This window comes from Bombus terrestris, chromosome 15 (assembly GCF_910591885.1).
Source record: "Bombus terrestris chromosome 15, iyBomTerr1.2, whole genome shotgun sequence".
NCBI classification, from domain to species: domain Eukaryota; kingdom Metazoa; phylum Arthropoda; class Insecta; order Hymenoptera; family Apidae; genus Bombus; species Bombus terrestris.
Window position 1 is genome coordinate 4,335,855 of NC_063283.1, and position 17,285 is coordinate 4,353,139.

General features: G+C 36.2%; 2 protein-coding genes and 1 long non-coding RNA gene across 5 annotated transcripts; all 3 read right to left on the bottom strand.

The window, feature by feature from the left end:
- Positions 1-3,561: 3,561 nt before the first annotated feature.
- Positions 3,562-5,337, bottom strand: LOC125386435. The gene is made up of 2 exons (XR_007226576.1): positions 3,899-5,337; positions 3,562-3,830 (listed from the first exon to the last, which is right to left on the bottom strand). It is a non-coding gene; the product is annotated as an uncharacterized LOC125386435 (long non-coding RNA).
- A 3,324-nt stretch (positions 5,338-8,661) lies between these two features.
- Positions 8,662-14,020, bottom strand: LOC100651299 (tubulin alpha chain). The gene is made up of 6 exons (XM_003401090.4): positions 13,703-14,020; positions 12,924-13,168; positions 12,388-12,615; positions 12,004-12,262; positions 11,479-11,631; positions 8,662-10,470 (listed from the first exon to the last, which is right to left on the bottom strand). Exons 1-6 carry the CDS (start codon positions 13,874-13,876, stop codon positions 10,213-10,215), a joined length of 1,317 nt encoding a protein of 438 aa, XP_003401138.2. The 5' UTR covers positions 13,877-14,020; the 3' UTR covers positions 8,662-10,212.
- Positions 14,021-14,168: 148 nt separating this feature from the next.
- LOC100651420 (nuclear receptor-binding factor 2) lies at positions 14,169-16,556 on the bottom strand. Of its 3 annotated transcripts, XM_048412744.1 has the most exons (5): positions 16,484-16,556; positions 15,982-16,386; positions 15,871-15,904; positions 15,320-15,576; positions 14,169-15,249 (listed from the first exon to the last, which is right to left on the bottom strand). In XM_048412744.1, the coding sequence occupies exons 3-5, from the start codon at positions 15,892-15,894 to the stop codon at positions 14,772-14,774; spliced, it is 759 nt and encodes a 252-aa protein (XP_048268701.1). In that variant the 5' UTR covers positions 15,895-15,904; positions 15,982-16,386; positions 16,484-16,556; the 3' UTR covers positions 14,169-14,771. The 3 variants fall into 3 exon arrangements, with proteins under 3 accessions (XP_048268701.1, XP_003401139.1, XP_012172278.1); XM_003401091.4 differs by lacking the exon at positions 16,484-16,556 and having other exon boundaries at positions 15,871-16,023; XM_012316888.3 differs by lacking the exons at positions 15,871-15,904; positions 15,982-16,386; positions 16,484-16,556 and adding an exon at positions 15,644-15,779.
- Between the last annotated feature and the right edge of the window lie 729 nt (positions 16,557-17,285).

The window sequence follows — 17,285 nt, forward strand, 5'->3', positions numbered from 1 at the left end:
AAAGATCGTAAAAAAGTTTGTTTATTTTTTGTTTGGAAGAAAGAAGTTGTCTGGAGGTTATCAGTTGGATGTCAAGCGTGAAAAAGTTTCGCCTGGTGAGTAGAGTAGTCTTCAGGCTGTTTAGGGAAACCTACTTCGTGCTGAACGAAGACCGTGCATCGAATGTCGAAGACCTTGACCCACAACTTACGTTCTTTCCTTTATCTTAGTAAACCCAAGCGTTCCGGTCGATTATTCTTATCGTAGGCGACACAGGGGGTTGAAAGTTCGTCGTTGCATCCTTTTTATTTACGTGCAATTTCTAAGGCATTTCATCATCTTGGATTGCATTTACATAGGTCACAAATATTTATTAATTACCAATAATTATACGAATCATTTGCGAATCTATTATGTTTGTTAAAGGAAATATTTTAAAACTTCACAAGTTTTGCAATGAGATTGGCAAAGTTTAAAACAAATCTTAAAACGTACGATAGAAGCTACAAAATATACATTAGGTTATTCCGAAAAATTTGTAGAGAAAGGTAAAAAGGATTTAGCTGGAGTTACATCTTTTACCGTCACTATTCCTTATGTTGTCTCTTATATTCAGCATCCTTAGCCCATATCTTCTATCGCAATTCCTACAGTACATATTTCCTTTTCATATCTTACATTTAATATGTCCACGCCCTTCATTCTATCGCACATTTTTTACATGCCTTTTTCCACATTCTGTTTCCAATGTTTATTAAACCGTGCTCCATACTCCATTTATCCTTCCCTACGTTCCATATCCTATACTTTATTTCCTTTTCCCTACATTCCAAATCGAACTACCAATTTCCTCGAACTTCCGCCCCATATTCCATACATTCCCACGTATATGTCCAACATATATTCTCCATCGCGTATCTAGTGTACACGATCCGATACTAACATCCCATATCCAATATTCTCTAGCCCATGATGCTATTCCATTCTTTTCATTCGACATTTTTCTATGTCCCACATCCTGTTTCTCACGTCGTAGTTCATTAAATTCGCCATTCCAAATCAGACGCAAGAGAACAGCCAGAGAATGCACACAGAACGTAAAATGTACCTCGCAAATTGCCTACGAGGAATTTTCACTTCCCGCAAACGAAATTCGTTGCCCGCAAATTCCACAAGAAACCGACGCTTCCCACGACCAAAGGTCGCCATCCGACAAAATGAATTTCGTTGCCCACGACTTTTAAAGTATGGCATACTGGGAAATGGATTTAGGAAAATTGGTCATTTGAATTGGGGTGTAGAAAAAAGGATATAGAGGTTTGGGCATGGAATATAGAGAAGGAATGTATATGAATAAAAGATATATGAAATGTGTAAGAAGATATGTGATGCGAGAATTAAGATAGAAGATATGGGCTGGCCATACTACACGTGGACTAGAGAATGTGAGAAACGGGGAATAAAATATTAATTATGACATAAAGAGATGAAATAAGGGGAAATAAAATGAAAAACGAGGGTTGGGAATATTAGTTATTGGACATAGGATATAAGATAAAATATATCATGCGTAGAATGTGAGATGGAAATGTAAACTGTGGATTGGACTTGGACATGGGAATTGGTAATGGATATGGGATAGTGGATATAGCGATATATCTCCGAAAATATGATACAACCTGGAAGAAAGCGATTCCTAGTGTAAAACTAAGTCGAAAATATAGACTATAATTTGTTCATATGGAGGTCCGTTCTCGAAAAAGTCAAGTTTGAATGTCCGTTAAGTACGCGTGCACTTAACTACCTACAATCTGCTCGGTTTACCCGATACTGTGCTGTATTAGCCCGGAGAATTCGCGTCAGCCCAATTCACATCGAAGTACGTAAGCTTCCACTTTATATTTAAGACTCTACGAGTCGTAGATGGAAAAGAAAAAGCTCGCTATTCTCTGTAGTTTACATTTTCCATCCGAGATGGTCTACGGTTAAAGGATGACGTATCTGATATCGATGAATCAGAACAGAGCAGAGCACGATGCATGTGCATGATCGTAGAATTTTTTCTCGCGATAAAACCGGAACTCGGATTTAGCAAGAAGTTCATGCACGTAAAAAATTTCATAATCTTCACGAAGAGATTGCTTTCAGTCGAGAATGTATTTTGAATACACGTCTATACACTATGAGGGGAAAGTTTTACAAAAGTGTACACCAAGTGTTTACTCTGTTCAAGTAAATTGAGTTCAATGAAATTGAAGTTTGAAACGCAAGATCGCAATATCGTTGGAAGATTTTTCTTGCTCCTTTTACAATCCAGCATCGATCGTACCGCTGTTCACGGGTAAAGAGACCACGCTTGTTCACACGATTAATCGTTATCATCTCCAACAATTTACGATTGGTATAAAAGGCTCCTATTCTCTACCTAAGAAGAATCAGTGACGCAAACCCGCATGACCTTATTTCAAAGTTCAATTATGAAAGCTCGCAGAGGGAGCATTCATGCCTAGCTTCACCTAGACGCATGGCGATAATTCGCGTGCGTCATTATTTCGATGATACACTCATTGACTTCGAGATTCGATTGCTAATGGAGCTTTGCACAATGATGCGCGAAAGAAATTTACGAAGAACGCGTAAATATCGATAAACGAAGAATATACATCAGAGTATTGAGTTCACGAACTCGATGATTATAGACAGGAAACAAAACATGTAACTTACGAGATAGAAAATAAATATATTTTACGCAATAATTATATTATACAAATAAAAACTACGATTAACATATACAAATATTGTTTTAAATTATTAAAAACTATTTACAAAATGCAGTCGCCAACCCCGAAGATCTTTTTATTTTTATCCCCTCCCCCTCACCCCCCCAACCCCCGGTTATTTGATTCAGTGTCATGTTAATTGCCATCTAATTTCTGTAGTTGAAGATGTCTTTTGGTATAGGGTCCATATGAGATTGACCCTCGAACGCCGACTTAGCGGACGTCGAGGAGGGTGCTGGTTTTGGAGGACCTTGGAACATGCAGGTCTTCGCTGTTTTCAACAGGCTACCATCACTCGCCGTTCGCCAATAAATTGTGCGAACTGCTTGTTTGCCAGCGACGTAGCTTACGGCTCCACCGATCAGCATCTGAAAGTGAAATAAAACGGAAGATTAATTTATGGGTTTCAGCGATCCAGTAGGAAAATATAATGATTCAGTATTGTGGATATTTATGGTCTACGGTCAGAAGTTGGAAGTTACAGTTGGAAGAAGGAAGGAAATGAATAATTAAACGTCATAGACATTTGTAATCTGAAGTCGAAAGCTGAGAAGTCAAGAAGAGGAAAAGAATCGTCACCGAAGAAATACGAAGCGATTCAAATTGAAAATCTTGCAAAGCAAAGTCCTTTACGATCTCGTATAAGTAACCACACATATATTTATATAGAATAATATAGAATAGTTTAATTTTTGGAAATATACGTATACCACAGCGAAGAGTGAAAGTCAAAGTTCCGAAGCAAAGACCAGGAAAAAGAAGGAACGAAATAAACGACACCAAATAGAAGCGCTCACCTTTGTTTGCTTTGCTCAAGTCGATATACCGTGGACTAGATGTTGGAGATAGAACTGCGAAGTTCTATTTCGTAGCTGGTCGAAAGTAACAAGTGAAACTTGTCGTAAGTGTCTCTACCTCATGAGTACACGATCGTACGAGGAGGAAAGCTGAACTGGCGAACTGGTCTTCTCCGGTGGATAATTTATACGATAAAGACGACGTCACGGGATCTCGTGATAAGGGGAAGTTAGCGTCATTCACCGTGATCACCGAATCCTCGGAAGACAGCCACTGGTGGGATACTTTTAAAAATGGCAGCGCAAGATTTAGATAAACACCGCCGCGTCGTTTCCACTTACCTATCGGTGCATCGTTATCGAAGCTTCTAGCGTGTAAAAGCAAAATTCGATAAACAGTCGACCACTGTGGCGCGATTGCGGAATGCTCGGTCGGTGGACCAAAATATGGATTGGTCAAGTAAAGCATAACTAAGAGAAACTATAAACGCGTGGAACGCGTTAATGCGGTCATACATCGATATAGTAAATCGGATCGTGATAACGTGACCTTGTATCGTTGCTTTCGAACAATCTTCTTTTCCTTTTTCATACGAAACGCAGTAATTACGTATAGTGTATGAATACAGAGAAATGTTAGTAAATAACGGCGAAGAGAAGAATACGAGGTCCATAAATCATACGATACCTTCTTCCAAATCATTGAACGGTTTTTCCTCGATCGCTTGCCACATATGGAAATTTATATATGACGACACGCGGCTCGTATCGTTGAAAAAATAGTCCCCTGACAGAGATAACATTTCGCATCATCTCGATGTACTTTGTTTCTGACGACAGCCGCTGTACAGTTTCTCACGAGAGTACTCGAACACTTGTAGAGACCTTTCATGAATCTATTATGTGCATCACACGAGACATTTTGGAATTTCGTTAACGCCGTAATGAGATCCGACTAACGTGACTATATTGGTAACGTTTGGAACAAATTTAGAAATGTATACAGTTGCTAGTATTATATGAAACGCCATATTAACGACCATTGACGTAGATTATCAAGGAAACGATTAGTCGATCACAATGTTGCACTCATGCAACAACACTTTTCGAAACTGATCTGGAAACGTATGTAAAAGTTGCAAGATATTTATTGGAAGCATACACTTCTCAAAAATCGCCAAGATATTTGTACAGTCAATCATTAGCTGTATTAATAAGCTACAGTATTTAGCGAGACCATCTTTAGTACTTATTGCATGTTCAAGACTGTATGCTGTACTATTCATGCTGCATTTTTGATTTTCCACCAAGCGTATGTTTGAAATAAATGTCTTGAAACTTCTCTACCTTACAATTAGAGAAGAATTATAAAAAAGTAAATTATACGCGTCTCGTTATGTCGCTAACAAAATTTCAAAAAAGGTTTCTATGATAAGAGTGCGAATACTTTCGTGAGTTACTGTACGTACGATTTATTCATATGTCGTACATTGTACGCGTCGGAATACACAGCAGCGTGTTCTTCCTGGGTGTAGTACAAAGGAAAACGCGTGCTGCTCATCTGTCATTGTGTCTGGGAAAATCACAGATCATTCTCGTGCGCGAACACTACTTGTCAAACAGAGAAAGAGCGTTTCTAAAATTACACGGCTACATAAACATAGATAGGTTGGAAATACGTCCTCCTGCCGGAAATACGCGAATTCTAATCACTATGTAAATTAGAAGTCTAGAATACCTCTTACTTTTCAAACGAACATTCTTTTTTTTACAAAAGAAATCATTTCGGAGAATCTTCCCTTTTAAAATTCAACAATTACGTGTATCGCGTTTAAACTATTTATTTAAAATCGCTATATGTATAAATTCAAAGTTTAAAATACGTTCCAGTTTACAAACTATAGCTTTAGTAGAAAATAATGGCTTTCCTTGTGAATTACACATATAATTCCAAAACACCTCTCTTATTATCTAACAATTCTACGTAGCGAGCTCTGATCGTTTTACTCATTGACCAAAACTGACGCAGGAAGCTCCGTCTATTACATCTGCCGATCACATGATCATGATGATGTACAAAAATCTATATCGATTCTTCTAATACTGTTGATCCATTAGACTGGAGAGTTATTTTTATCCTTATCACTAAAATTACCAGGTTATAATTTGTAACGAGTCTCGTCTCGATAATGTTCATTCGAGTACCGAGTGTGCTTTTATCGGTTAATTGTTGATACAACATATAACAGGGGCCTAATCTATTGTGTATAATTTTCCTGGAAATTCTGCTTCATTTATTTTCACAAAGGCTGGAAAATTCTTCCAACGAACGTCGTTCTACGCGATAAAAAAATAAATTGCAATTTAATTATATATACTTTTCACTTTTATTAATTTATCGAAATTAATACTATACAATATAACTGTTCAAATATTAACTCTGCCGAATTCCTCGAAGTTTTTTATCTGAATCATACCCTCGTTTTAACAAACAAAAATAAGTTTACTGTTTCCGATGTTTGAAACGTAAAAGTTACGTATATCAATGACGATTATTTAGATTTTTTCACGAATTTGAGAAATTCGAAGAACGATATTACTGGATTTTAATATCAGAATGACTCGAAGAATATGACAGGGTTAAACCGAAGGAAAAGGCGAGAAATACTCTTGAATAATGTGGCCGACAGTTCAAATTCCTCTTTCCTCTTTTCTCTTCATATTGACATATACGTTATATGCACTTCAGAGATACTTCTGAAGAATCAACCTCCTCCATTAAAGCAATCGATACACGCGCTGAAATAAAATATTTACAAACGACCACTTACATCATGATTTAATGGAATGTTAACCGTTTTTTAATTGCGATCTCCTCTTAACCGAGTAATCTACAACCTTCCCTCTCGTATACAAAAAAAAAAATGTCAGCATGTTTATACGATAAGAATGAGAAAATAAACGCGTAATACATATCACGTTTAGCGGAGCGTAATTCGATAGTATATTTTGATATTTTATTATATCGATATATCCAATGTACATATTCCTATAATCGTGAAATTAAAAGTTAAGGACGACTGATTTTAGATAGATTTATTCGAATTTTTCCAAATAGAAACATAACTTATTCTCGAAAGTGAAAAACAAAAAGAAGTAGCAGGAGTAAAAAACTATGAGATGCATAGATAAAGAAAGTATCGTGCGCTTAAGGAACTAGAAATCCCAATAATCGACGGCTTAGCTCGTCCTTCCCGATTATCGAGTTAACGAGATACTCGGCAACAAACTGTGGATGCGAGATGTAACGCACTTTCGAAAATGTTATGATCCAAACGATCGATGGAAAGTTTTCCCAGGGAGGCAAGAGGAAAAGAAATCGTGGAGTTCATCGCGTGCTGCGTAACCCGAAAACCACTTGAAACGGTGGAACAGATAAAACGATGCGTTCAACACGCAAAAGCGTGAAGAAACGCGTGCATACGATCTTTTACGATGAACAGAGAAGTCGTGTAATTCACGTGAAGCCTTCGTGGCGTCGCGGAGAGAAGCGGAGAGGGGACGACGTGATCGCGATAGACGATCGTCGATTTCGATAAGAGCGGCTCGTGTCTTGTCCTAACTGCCTGCGATTTCCATTTGCACATTCACCGATGTGAATGACAGTCACCGATTACTGTCACTGAGCTTTCCGCTTACGCCTCTCGGGCCCCATCGGTGACTGACACGCGACAAATGTTTTAAAGTGTATGTATAACAGGTAATTAATTACACATTCCGAAGATCATTATTATCATTTATTAATACGTTGAACGCGGAGCTAGTTCTGTTCTACTTTCCATTTAGATGGTACGTAAATGCAGGAAATAATAGAAAATCGAATGCTTGCGGAGGATTTTTATTTGATTAATTTCTATCTAAAATGTTTCGACGAAATCCATTAAAAAAAGTGTAAACATATTTCTTAATATTACGTAATTATAAGATATCTTCTTTAATTTGTTGTTGTTGGTTTCTAGAAACCGTTGCCTCCTAAACGGAGAATTTAGCGTTGGTCTCTAAGGATATAGCGTACATATGGATATAGCAAGGGAGACATAGCGTTTGGCGTGTTAATAGTACCAACATCGTATAATAAACAAAGTGCATTGTTAGATAACATATTTTTGTTTATGACATCGGGCATATCGTGATAAGGGTTGTACTAGTACCATCTCTACAGAATGTGGTTTTCTTCTTTTTTTATACGCTTCTTGCAATTTTTTCGCATTTTCTTCGTGGCATCTTTCGCATTGTCTAATTTATCACGTGTACTCATTTTTTCTTTGTATTTCGTGACGTTTGTAAAAATTGAGAACATAAGAGACGTAAATGGAAACTTTGTAAAACACGATTGGAGGTGAATTTGTCAATGAGCGAGCGAGACTCCTTTCATCGCGTGCTTGCATCGTTCGAGTGCAGTACATATGTATATACGAGTACATATGTAAAGAATTCAATGTTGAACGATAATCGGAAAACGAGGAAAGCGAGTAATTGCTTTGAAAGAAAATTATGTAATCGTATACAGGCCATATAAACAAGTATACTATATTATACATGCGTAAATGATAAGGTTTCTGGAGTGGACGTACATATCTTCGCTGGGGGGCACGGTTCTATTCAGTTAATTATATATCGACCTTATCGAGCATTATCGTGTTCGTGTTATCGCGAGCACGAGCCACTCGACCGAAATCAATTTTGGGTATCTCCAAATTGAATCGTGAAACGAAGATCTGGCAATTCTGAATGATCCACTAGACTGTGCATTTTATAGAATAAGTAGTACATTTTTATCTCACTTTCAAATTTCTATGCCTGTTATACAATCTTGCGATATTTTGTTATCTTTTTGATGTTATTATATACTACGCCATTCAATTTTCCTACTCGCATATAACGTACAAGAGCATAGAATATATCCAGTATCCATAAAGTATTCATTCTAATATCTACTAAGTATTTGTATACTTTTTCTTATACAGAATATATGTTATATTCTAATACAATCTATAAATTAGATTGTTTTAATGTATCTTCTAATATAATCAACAATGTAGGGATCTATTTATAATCTATAAATTCTAGGTGAAATATCCGCTTAGGTTCCCTTTCTTTGAATGTATCTATAAAAGTATGAAAGTGCATATATGTCCACAGTCTATAAATGACTATATATTCGCGGAAAACCTATGAAAATAGATTAATCGACGGATTAAAAATAAATGAGCCATTTATTGAGCTTGATATGTTTGAACAAAAGAACATTGCTGCGATAAGGAAAGATGGGAAAATTACTTTATTGTCAAGCTTCGGGGCAATATATTTTATTTATTACAGGATACACTTGACGATTCCAGATGTATCTTCCTAGAATTTATTTCGATGACTTCTCGGTAATAAAAGATAGGTGACCAATTATATCCAGAACAAAGCAGATGATGTTGATACCGACAGGAATTACCAATCGCTTGATACCGCTTATCAGAAACACGTTGTTACACGAACAAGACCTAATGTTATTATACTGGTTTGGCAACTCGTGGTTGTTTCTACGAGTTAGAATCGACAGGAACGTGACTCCTTGTGGGCGTATGCTCGCGCCAAGTATAACAGTGGGAACAAATATGAACCGTTCAGAAACCATATCGATTAACTCCACAAATTGCAAAGTGTAGAAAAGTTAAGATGTTGTGATCAATATGAAATTTATCTTAGAATTTACCATGATTAATATTTCATAATTTGATGTTTCGTACACTTTGGCAATTTCATATTCTTACGAAGAAAAAAACTAAGGGAACAGAATTTACATAGTAATTTGTTTCACTTCAGATGCTTTACATATTTTTCTGTATTATCCGCGTTCTCTGGATCTTTGTACCTTAGTTAAAAGATTCATAAAAAGTGGAGTTAATTAGTTCGGCTTATAAAAGGCTCATATTGCACGATCGCTTGTATCGTGCCAGTGGTGCCAGCGAGTCTACACTGTTCGTCTGCTTATCTTCGTGCGATTCTCCCTTATCTCGTGTAATCGCGCAATTTGTTCTTTTCCTCTCGTATGAAAACAAACGACGGCTTCATCGAGACAAGAGCAAATATGGAAATTCTTTGTTTCTAAATCATTTTTCACTTTGAAATCGGAAAAAGATAGAATTTAATCTATATACAGCGGCTGATGAAGTTACTCGAACACTTACCATAGAAAATTGTTATATATATTTGGAAATTTAGTTTGCACTACAACGAGACACGACCATCGTGATTATATTCGAAACAACCGGAAAATGCGTGTAAGTATGCGTATATGGAGCTCACGATATATAAACGTTTAATTAAATATCGAGACTTGTAGTTACGCTAAATATCTTGTGATTTTTACATGTATTTTCAGACTTGTTTCAAACTTTATCAACATAATCATGACAGTCGTGTATCATTACAAAGCCAATAAAATTTTAAAATATTTGATATAACACATATAGTGCATTCATAAAACAAGAGTTCAAATACTTTCGCAAGCCACTGTATATTCGTATAGTTTTCTCATCTTAAATTCTTCATGATTGTTGGAGAAAGGAAGTTTCAAGCTATAGAGCTTGCCAACTTGAAGATCACTTCTCGACCTCCTTATAATCATCAATCAGAGTTATGACGTTGTCGCAAGCTTCGCCGAAGGAATCTTCCTCCATGCCTTCACCTACGTAATGGTGAACGAAAGCTCTTTTCTGGAACATCAAGTCGAATTTCCGAGCAAGCATCGACCATCTATATCTGATAGCGGTATTGTTGCTGGCCATCGCTACCGTCCTCCTCGACTTCGCCAGGTCACCTCCGGGAACTGTTGTAGTTGGCTGATAGTTAATTCCTACCTATGAAAGTAATCATTTGAATTTCGGAATTCTTAAAAAAATAAAATATCTTGTTCTTGCCGTCTCTAGGTTTTAGAAACATGCTTTATACTAATTTACGTAGCGATGTAATATCGTCTATTATACGGCGGTTGGGATGAAAATTATTCGAAGATTTTTCATTTTTTCATTTCTTAGAATCAAAATCGCGATGTAAAATACTCTGTTGCATTAGATGATTTATGTGTATGTACATATATAGTCTAAGAATGGAATTTGGGAAGGGACTTTGATAGAAACTAATTAAACTATTAAACTATATATTGCATCTATTTTACCTTACTATGTAACTTACAAGCTATGGTTGGAGGAGATTCGCGATTGAAGCAGTTAAAGTTTGAAGGAAGGTGGAAAGTTGGGTGAAAGTTTACGAAGATATGAATGATTCGAGGGTAAAGGTTCGGAAGAACGTTAGTAATTCAAGAAAGGTATTTTCCTCGACTACCATAGCGCATCTTTCAAAGCCTTTGACATTTTCCATGTGAGATCTGAATACTAAAGTTCCTCTCGGTAGAACTTCGTTTAGACTAGTCAGGTTGCTCGAATTCAAACGACTTGATGTCAAGCGAAATGAATACAAATTTGAGAGAATATTTCAAATGAAACGTGTAAATAATAATTTCACGCCAGAAAAATTTTCTACCTGATTCGGGTAACCAGGCTAATCCGAAAAAGGTTTAAAGATTCAGAATTATCGAGAATTCTATGAATTTGTTTATAAAATAGATGATGCAAATTGTCTATTTTATTTCGCCAGACTAAACAAGCTCATAAATGATTGTACAAAGAACGGAATTATCTATTTACAGTTCAACGTACCAATTTTTATCGCTAAAAAACATCAACGTTGTGCGTATGTTAAACAACGAGCTAGAAATTCGCTGCATCATTTAATAACGATCCAGTTCCTTGTTGATCGCGAGTAATTGTTTGTTGCAAAATGAGAAAGGAAAAAAGCTGCGCAATTACCTTGAACCCAGTCGGACTCCAAGTGACGAAACGGATCGACTTCGCCCCCTTCAACGACCCGATCGTTCTATTGACATCATTTGGAGCCACGTCCCCACGATACAGCAAACAGCAACTGGTGTAAGCTCCTACGCGTGGGTCACATGATACCATCTGAAATTTATGAAATAAGATGATGAAACTTTGGAGCATGAATACAGTTGTGATGAACGAATCGGGAAGATAAGTAGGAATAATAAAATTTGTGGCAGAAACGAAGCCATGGAAGCTTCTATTATTCAAAGTAGGAGGAAAATTAAACAGAAAAGAAGAAGCGAAAAAATCGTGTTTAGGAACTTCTCAAGTATACGTGAATTTGAATCTTTGAAGAAGATTAGGCAAAAGAAAATTCTATATACGAAAATAAGTCGAAAATGTAATATTTGAAGATCGTTAACATATTCCAAGATTACTTGACTGTCAGGATTCTTAAGGATCTTTTACAGAACATCGATTATCTTCGAGATGTTTCCATTTTTACTTCACCTGATTAGAAGGTTCGAAGCAACTGTAGGTGATCTGCTGGGTGGTAATTTCGGAATGCATGGCTTTTCTGGGAGAGATCAGCGGAGCGTACGTAGCCAAAGTGAAATGAATTCTATGATACGGCACCAAATTTGTTTGCAGTTCTTCGAGACTAAGATTTATAGCACCCTCGAACCTCATCGATGCTGTGATGCTCGAAACAACTTGAGCCATCAGGCGATTTAAGTTGGTGTAAGTTGGACAATCAACATCCAAGTTCCTATAGGGAATAAAGAATAGGGCGATGCAACAAGTTACTGATCTTTATCAGTTTAACGCTTTTCGCTGCCTCTGGCGTCTATTTTAGTCGAATCTTTTTAGCAGTGAATGCGTTAATTAATATACCTGGCGCAAATGTTGTATAAAGCTTCGTTGTCAACGAGGAAGCAACAATTCACGTGGTCCAATGCACCATGGGTAGTAAGGACTGCATTATAGGGTTCCACGATAACGGTGGCAATGTTAGGTGATGGAAAGACAACAAAGTCTAGAGTGATCGTCTTAGGATAATTCTGTGATAGATGTTCGAGCAACAGCGTGGCGAAACCACTTCCGGTACCACCGCTGATTGACCTTTACAAACGTTGAGTTTTAACCAAATTGGGCTAACATAATTTAACGAGTAGTATATCTTTCGTTGCGATTAGACTACGCATATTCGTTTATGTAAATTCATAATTTTTTGAATATAATTAAAACGTTAGAACCTAGATGAAAAATTGCTTTACGAAGTAAACATTATAGAGAGTATTATACTTTGGATATCTACGTATGCATTTACAAATTCCTCATAAATGCATAAACACCCGCGTTCTAATTCCGACAAATCTTTGAGCTTTTATATAATTTTTACTTCTACTCTTTCGTCAAAATTCAGTAACCTGAATACGATAAATCCAGCTGGCTTCGAGCATGTTTCCCATATTCTACGAACGCGATCCAACACAAGGACGATCGCCTCACTACCGATGGAATAATACCCCCTCGCGAAATTGTTCGACGCGTCTTCTTTCCCAGTGATCAATGACTCGGGATTGAAAAGAGCTTTATAAACGCCAGTCCTAATCTCGTCGATCACGGTAGGCTCTAAATCGATGATTAACGTGCGTGGCGTCAATTTTCTTGCCTAAAAATGAATTTCCATGTAGTCAGAGTGTTTGCATTCACTTCAGCGATATTTTTTTATCGAAATTCAATAACGCGTAATGCACGTAATACGCGGCAGAAGTGAAAGATAACAAAATCACGTTGAAGGCTTTCAAGTAGTATTAAAATCAGAAAATCAATGAACATATATTTGTTACATTTTTCTACTGTGATTTTCAGACAGCAAGAGGTTATCTTACATTTTCGTCTTATTTTCGAACATAGAACAGTTTGCCGTCAATTATCTGTATCTACTCGAGAATTAGCCAAGTTCACGTATATTTGACAAGTTTTGGAACACTATTTTCTCAAGAGTAAAGCCTCCAATGCAATTTTTACAGATTCTATATCCTTGATTTTTATTTCATTTTGAATAGCCTTTTAATCTTAGTTTCAGTAGTCATAGAATCTTCTTTCAATTTCATTTCCAACACGAATTACAGTATGTAACGTATTTATGTACGCCACAGTGTATATTAATATTTGAACGATCGCTTATTATATATTTCCTCACTTGTGTCTCTGAAAAAAAAGCATGCATAGAAGGGTCCATTGGATAATAGCCCTGATGAAGAGAACCGTTTGGAGACACACCATGTTCCAGACAAAATAATTCCCAACAAGCATTTGCTATTTGCGTGCCAGCCTGTCCTATGAAAATCGTTATTATTTCACTTGGTCCTTCCATCCCTTAACCATACTCGAAATTATAAATTTCCGATGAATTTCCATTTGCGATGAATGAACAATGAACGCCTCATGTTTCAAGTAACATGAGGTTACGCCAGAAATTTTGATCATTATCTTACATTTTTTTTCTTTTCTTATTTTCTAACGAAACATTTTTATTTATATATCTGTCAGAGTGACAAGTTCAAAAGACAGTGAACCTATTCGTTTTTGGAAGAACGTCAAATTTTTCGTCATATCCATAGCAATGTAAAAAATATTTGAACGAATCTGTAATGATAAGGCAGGGATGAGTGTCTGATTCGGGAAATGTTTATTGCGCGACATTACATAATAAATAACAAAGTTTCTCAAATGTTATCTACGTCTTCGACGATAATTTTTAAAAGTGCGCAATTGCAACAAGATTGCGGATTAACAATGTTAGGTACATTTTTACATCCACTCTGTACAATCTCATGGAATATTCGTCACTGTGTTACATATTTACTTCTATTTACGAACATCCAGCTGGCAGTACCTTAATTGATAAATCAACTACTTTATTATTCACATACATGGACGCATGATCTTTGTAAATCCACTTTTGAACGAAATACACGTTTTGTGTTTCATTGATATGTATTTTGATCCCTTTGAAGAACCCCAAATGAACAAAAATAAGTACTAATATACATTAAGTTTGGATACGTTACATCATTTCTCCTCGTGTTACGAAATGTTAATTCTAATATATATGAACTTCAAAATTCTATGATAAGAAACTGAATACTGTAGCAATTTGTCATGTTGGCTTTTGTACTATTACAGACCTGACTTAATTTTGTATACAGTATCTGTATCTTATTTGGCGAAATATTTTAATAAAAGAATTACGTTTGTTGTGCAACACTTTATGTTGACGTAAAGTCAAAAAGTGGCATCTCAAGAGGAGTTAAAGGTGGCAAAGGTGCAAGTCTTAAGGAATGCGCGTTATCTAGTCTAGCTTCGTCATTAAGGTTAGCAGACACTGCATGAAGTTGTTCGGTCAACTGTCTCACTTCCTCTTCCTTTGCCTCCAATTGACTTAACAAACTACCAACCAGACAGCGTAATTGGCAATTAACAGTTTTGAGTTCTTCTATAACAGTGTTTGTATCCTTTGGATATTTGAAAGCTTTGTCCTCGCTGCTAGGTATTAAGATTAGACTTAAAAGACTATCCTGCTCATCGATGGTTCTATATATAGCTTGCCGTATAGATCCATCAAATTTATCATTTGCAAACTCAGACGTATCTTTCTCAGCCTGTTTAGCTGCTTGTTTGCTAAGAATTTCCCTTTGTTGATTTTCCAACGTAGTCTTGTACTCTTCATATTGTGCTTGTTTCATTCTAAAAAAATAAATTTTCATAAGAACAAATATCCTTTGCATCTTATAGCGAGAAAAGAGATGATTATTACCTAACTACAGCAGCTTGTCTTTTATGGTAATCACATTGAAGGGCCAGAGATTCTAAAGTAATGAATGAATGGAAAGAGGAAATGACAATTGGCTGGGTCTGACTAGATAAATTAGAAGTCTTCAAATGAACAAATCTAGATTCCAGTTGTGCGTGTGCCTCTGCTAGAAGACTAGCCACTGTTTCGTGACACTTGGCTGCCTCTTCGAAACGACCTTCTTGCAACAATGCCTCTGCTCTCCTTTGTCTTTCGTGTGCCTTTGGTAGAAAAAATTTCATATCAATGTTTATGCAACACATTAATCAAAAAGATCTAAACACTAACAGTACCAAACAAAATTAACATATGACATTCGACAATTCAATATCAAAATACGACGTAGCTTGCACAGTCGTATGTTTTTGTAAAATTCAGTCGACTAGCTGATGCAAAAGTACATTGTATATAGCGATTAATATTTGAATAATGCATAAACTACGCACATATGACGAAGGTAAAATTATTAGTCACACATGACGATAAGATATTGAAAAAAATACAATGGCATTTACCGCGTTTAGGATTGATGTCTCCATGGTTGATCAGCTGATTGAATCACAGAATAAAAACAGAGAGGCAACATGTGGGTTATTTTCTGTTACGGTAGGAAATGACATACTTACCGACCGAGCATACAGAATAATGTGCAACAAGTTCAAACGATACGGGCGATACTAGACAGAGAGAGCGATAGTGTACCACAAATATAGAAAAATTTTAGATCGAAGCCTCCTGCATTATCTATACGTTCAAGGCTAATGCATTTAGCTCTCAAGTATTGCTCTTAATGCTATTTCATCTATGTTATACTAAATGTAATTGTTTATACGTTAGTTGTGGTATGAATGTAAAAAATGGAACGAGATTGGAGGCCACTCTGGTAGAGCGTAATTCATTCTGGTGGATCCATTTTCATCCTCGTGGATCGAAATTTATTAACATTAAGTATATAAGTATACACATCCACTTCCACGTAGATCTGTATTTCCACGCAATAGATATTGAATTTCTACGCAATTATACTGTAACTAAATATCATATTTCTTACAAAAATGTATTGTATAGAAAAGAAATGAAAAGCTTAGCATTGAACTTCAACTAAGTCAGATGAAATGTTATACATACCGTTAAAGAGATTCAGGGATTTTATATAAATCACTTAGATTGTTTTCTTTTATGAATGTACGTATGTACATATATATGTCTATACTTTAGTGAATAAATATTAGAAAATAAAGTAGTCTGCGATATTACCGATCGATGATAACGGTAATTTTGTACATTGCATTTTTTGTTGTTAAGAGATGGCATCGTTATACATACGTGAACGTAAAATAGAACGATTTAAAAGTTTAAACTTAAATCGAGCTTTATATGCAGTAATATAAACGCAAAAGAGCTTTGTATTAATATTTCGATTAAATTTCGTTACATAAGTAATTTTAAAGCATTACTCGGACTGTACGCAACATTTATCAAGGTAAAAGGCAAGCGAAGATTATCACATCTGCTAAAACGATCGTGCATAAATCAGCCAATCGGTGACCGAAATATAAAGTGCGAGAAAATGTGTCAAGTAGATAACGAGTTATCGTTTATTAGTAACGTAATAATCCTTGACGAGTATTACACGCGTAAATTGAGAAAACATCATTAAATTCTAAAACGGCTTTGCAATCACAGAGTCCTAGTCACACAAGAGTCGAAAAGGAATTGAGCGTAGGCGTGAGCCCGATGCCTTTATAGGAATACGAGGATCAACGTGGAAACTTAATTATTCCAACTATCAGCGGTGTATGTGTGTGGTACCGTCGAGTGTTTCATCTATTAGAAAATAACGTTGACCTCATCTCTTCCGCTGGAACTCGAAAAATTTCTCGGCCTGTTTAAGGTACGACGTCGGTCTCGTAATCAATCCAACGCATGA

What these genes read in the sequence shown, in the direction of transcription:
- LOC100651299 (XM_003401090.4), bottom strand. Translation starts at nt 13,876, where the DNA reads ATGGAAGGACCAAGTGAAATAATAACGATTTTCATAGGACAGGCTGGC. An exon ending in CTTTTTTTTCAGAGACACAA is followed by an intron (nt 13,169 to 13,702) that starts GTGAGGAAATAT and finishes ATTCATTTTTAG; the next exon opens with GCAAGAAAATTGACGCCACG. An exon ending in GGAGTCCGACTGGGTTCAAG is followed by an intron (nt 10,471 to 11,478) that starts GTAATTGCGCAG and finishes TTACTTTCATAG; the next exon opens with GTAGGAATTAACTATCAGCC.
- LOC100651420 (XM_048412744.1), bottom strand. Translation starts at nt 15,894, where the DNA reads ATGGAGACATCAATCCTAAACGCG. An exon ending in AGACATCAATCCTAAACGCG is followed by an intron (nt 15,577 to 15,870) that starts GTAAATGCCATT and finishes TTTCTACCAAAG; the next exon opens with GCACACGAAAGACAAAGGAG. An exon ending in AGACAAGCTGCTGTAGTTAG is followed by an intron (nt 15,250 to 15,319) that starts GTAATAATCATC and finishes TTATTTTTTTAG; the next exon opens with AATGAAACAAGCACAATATG.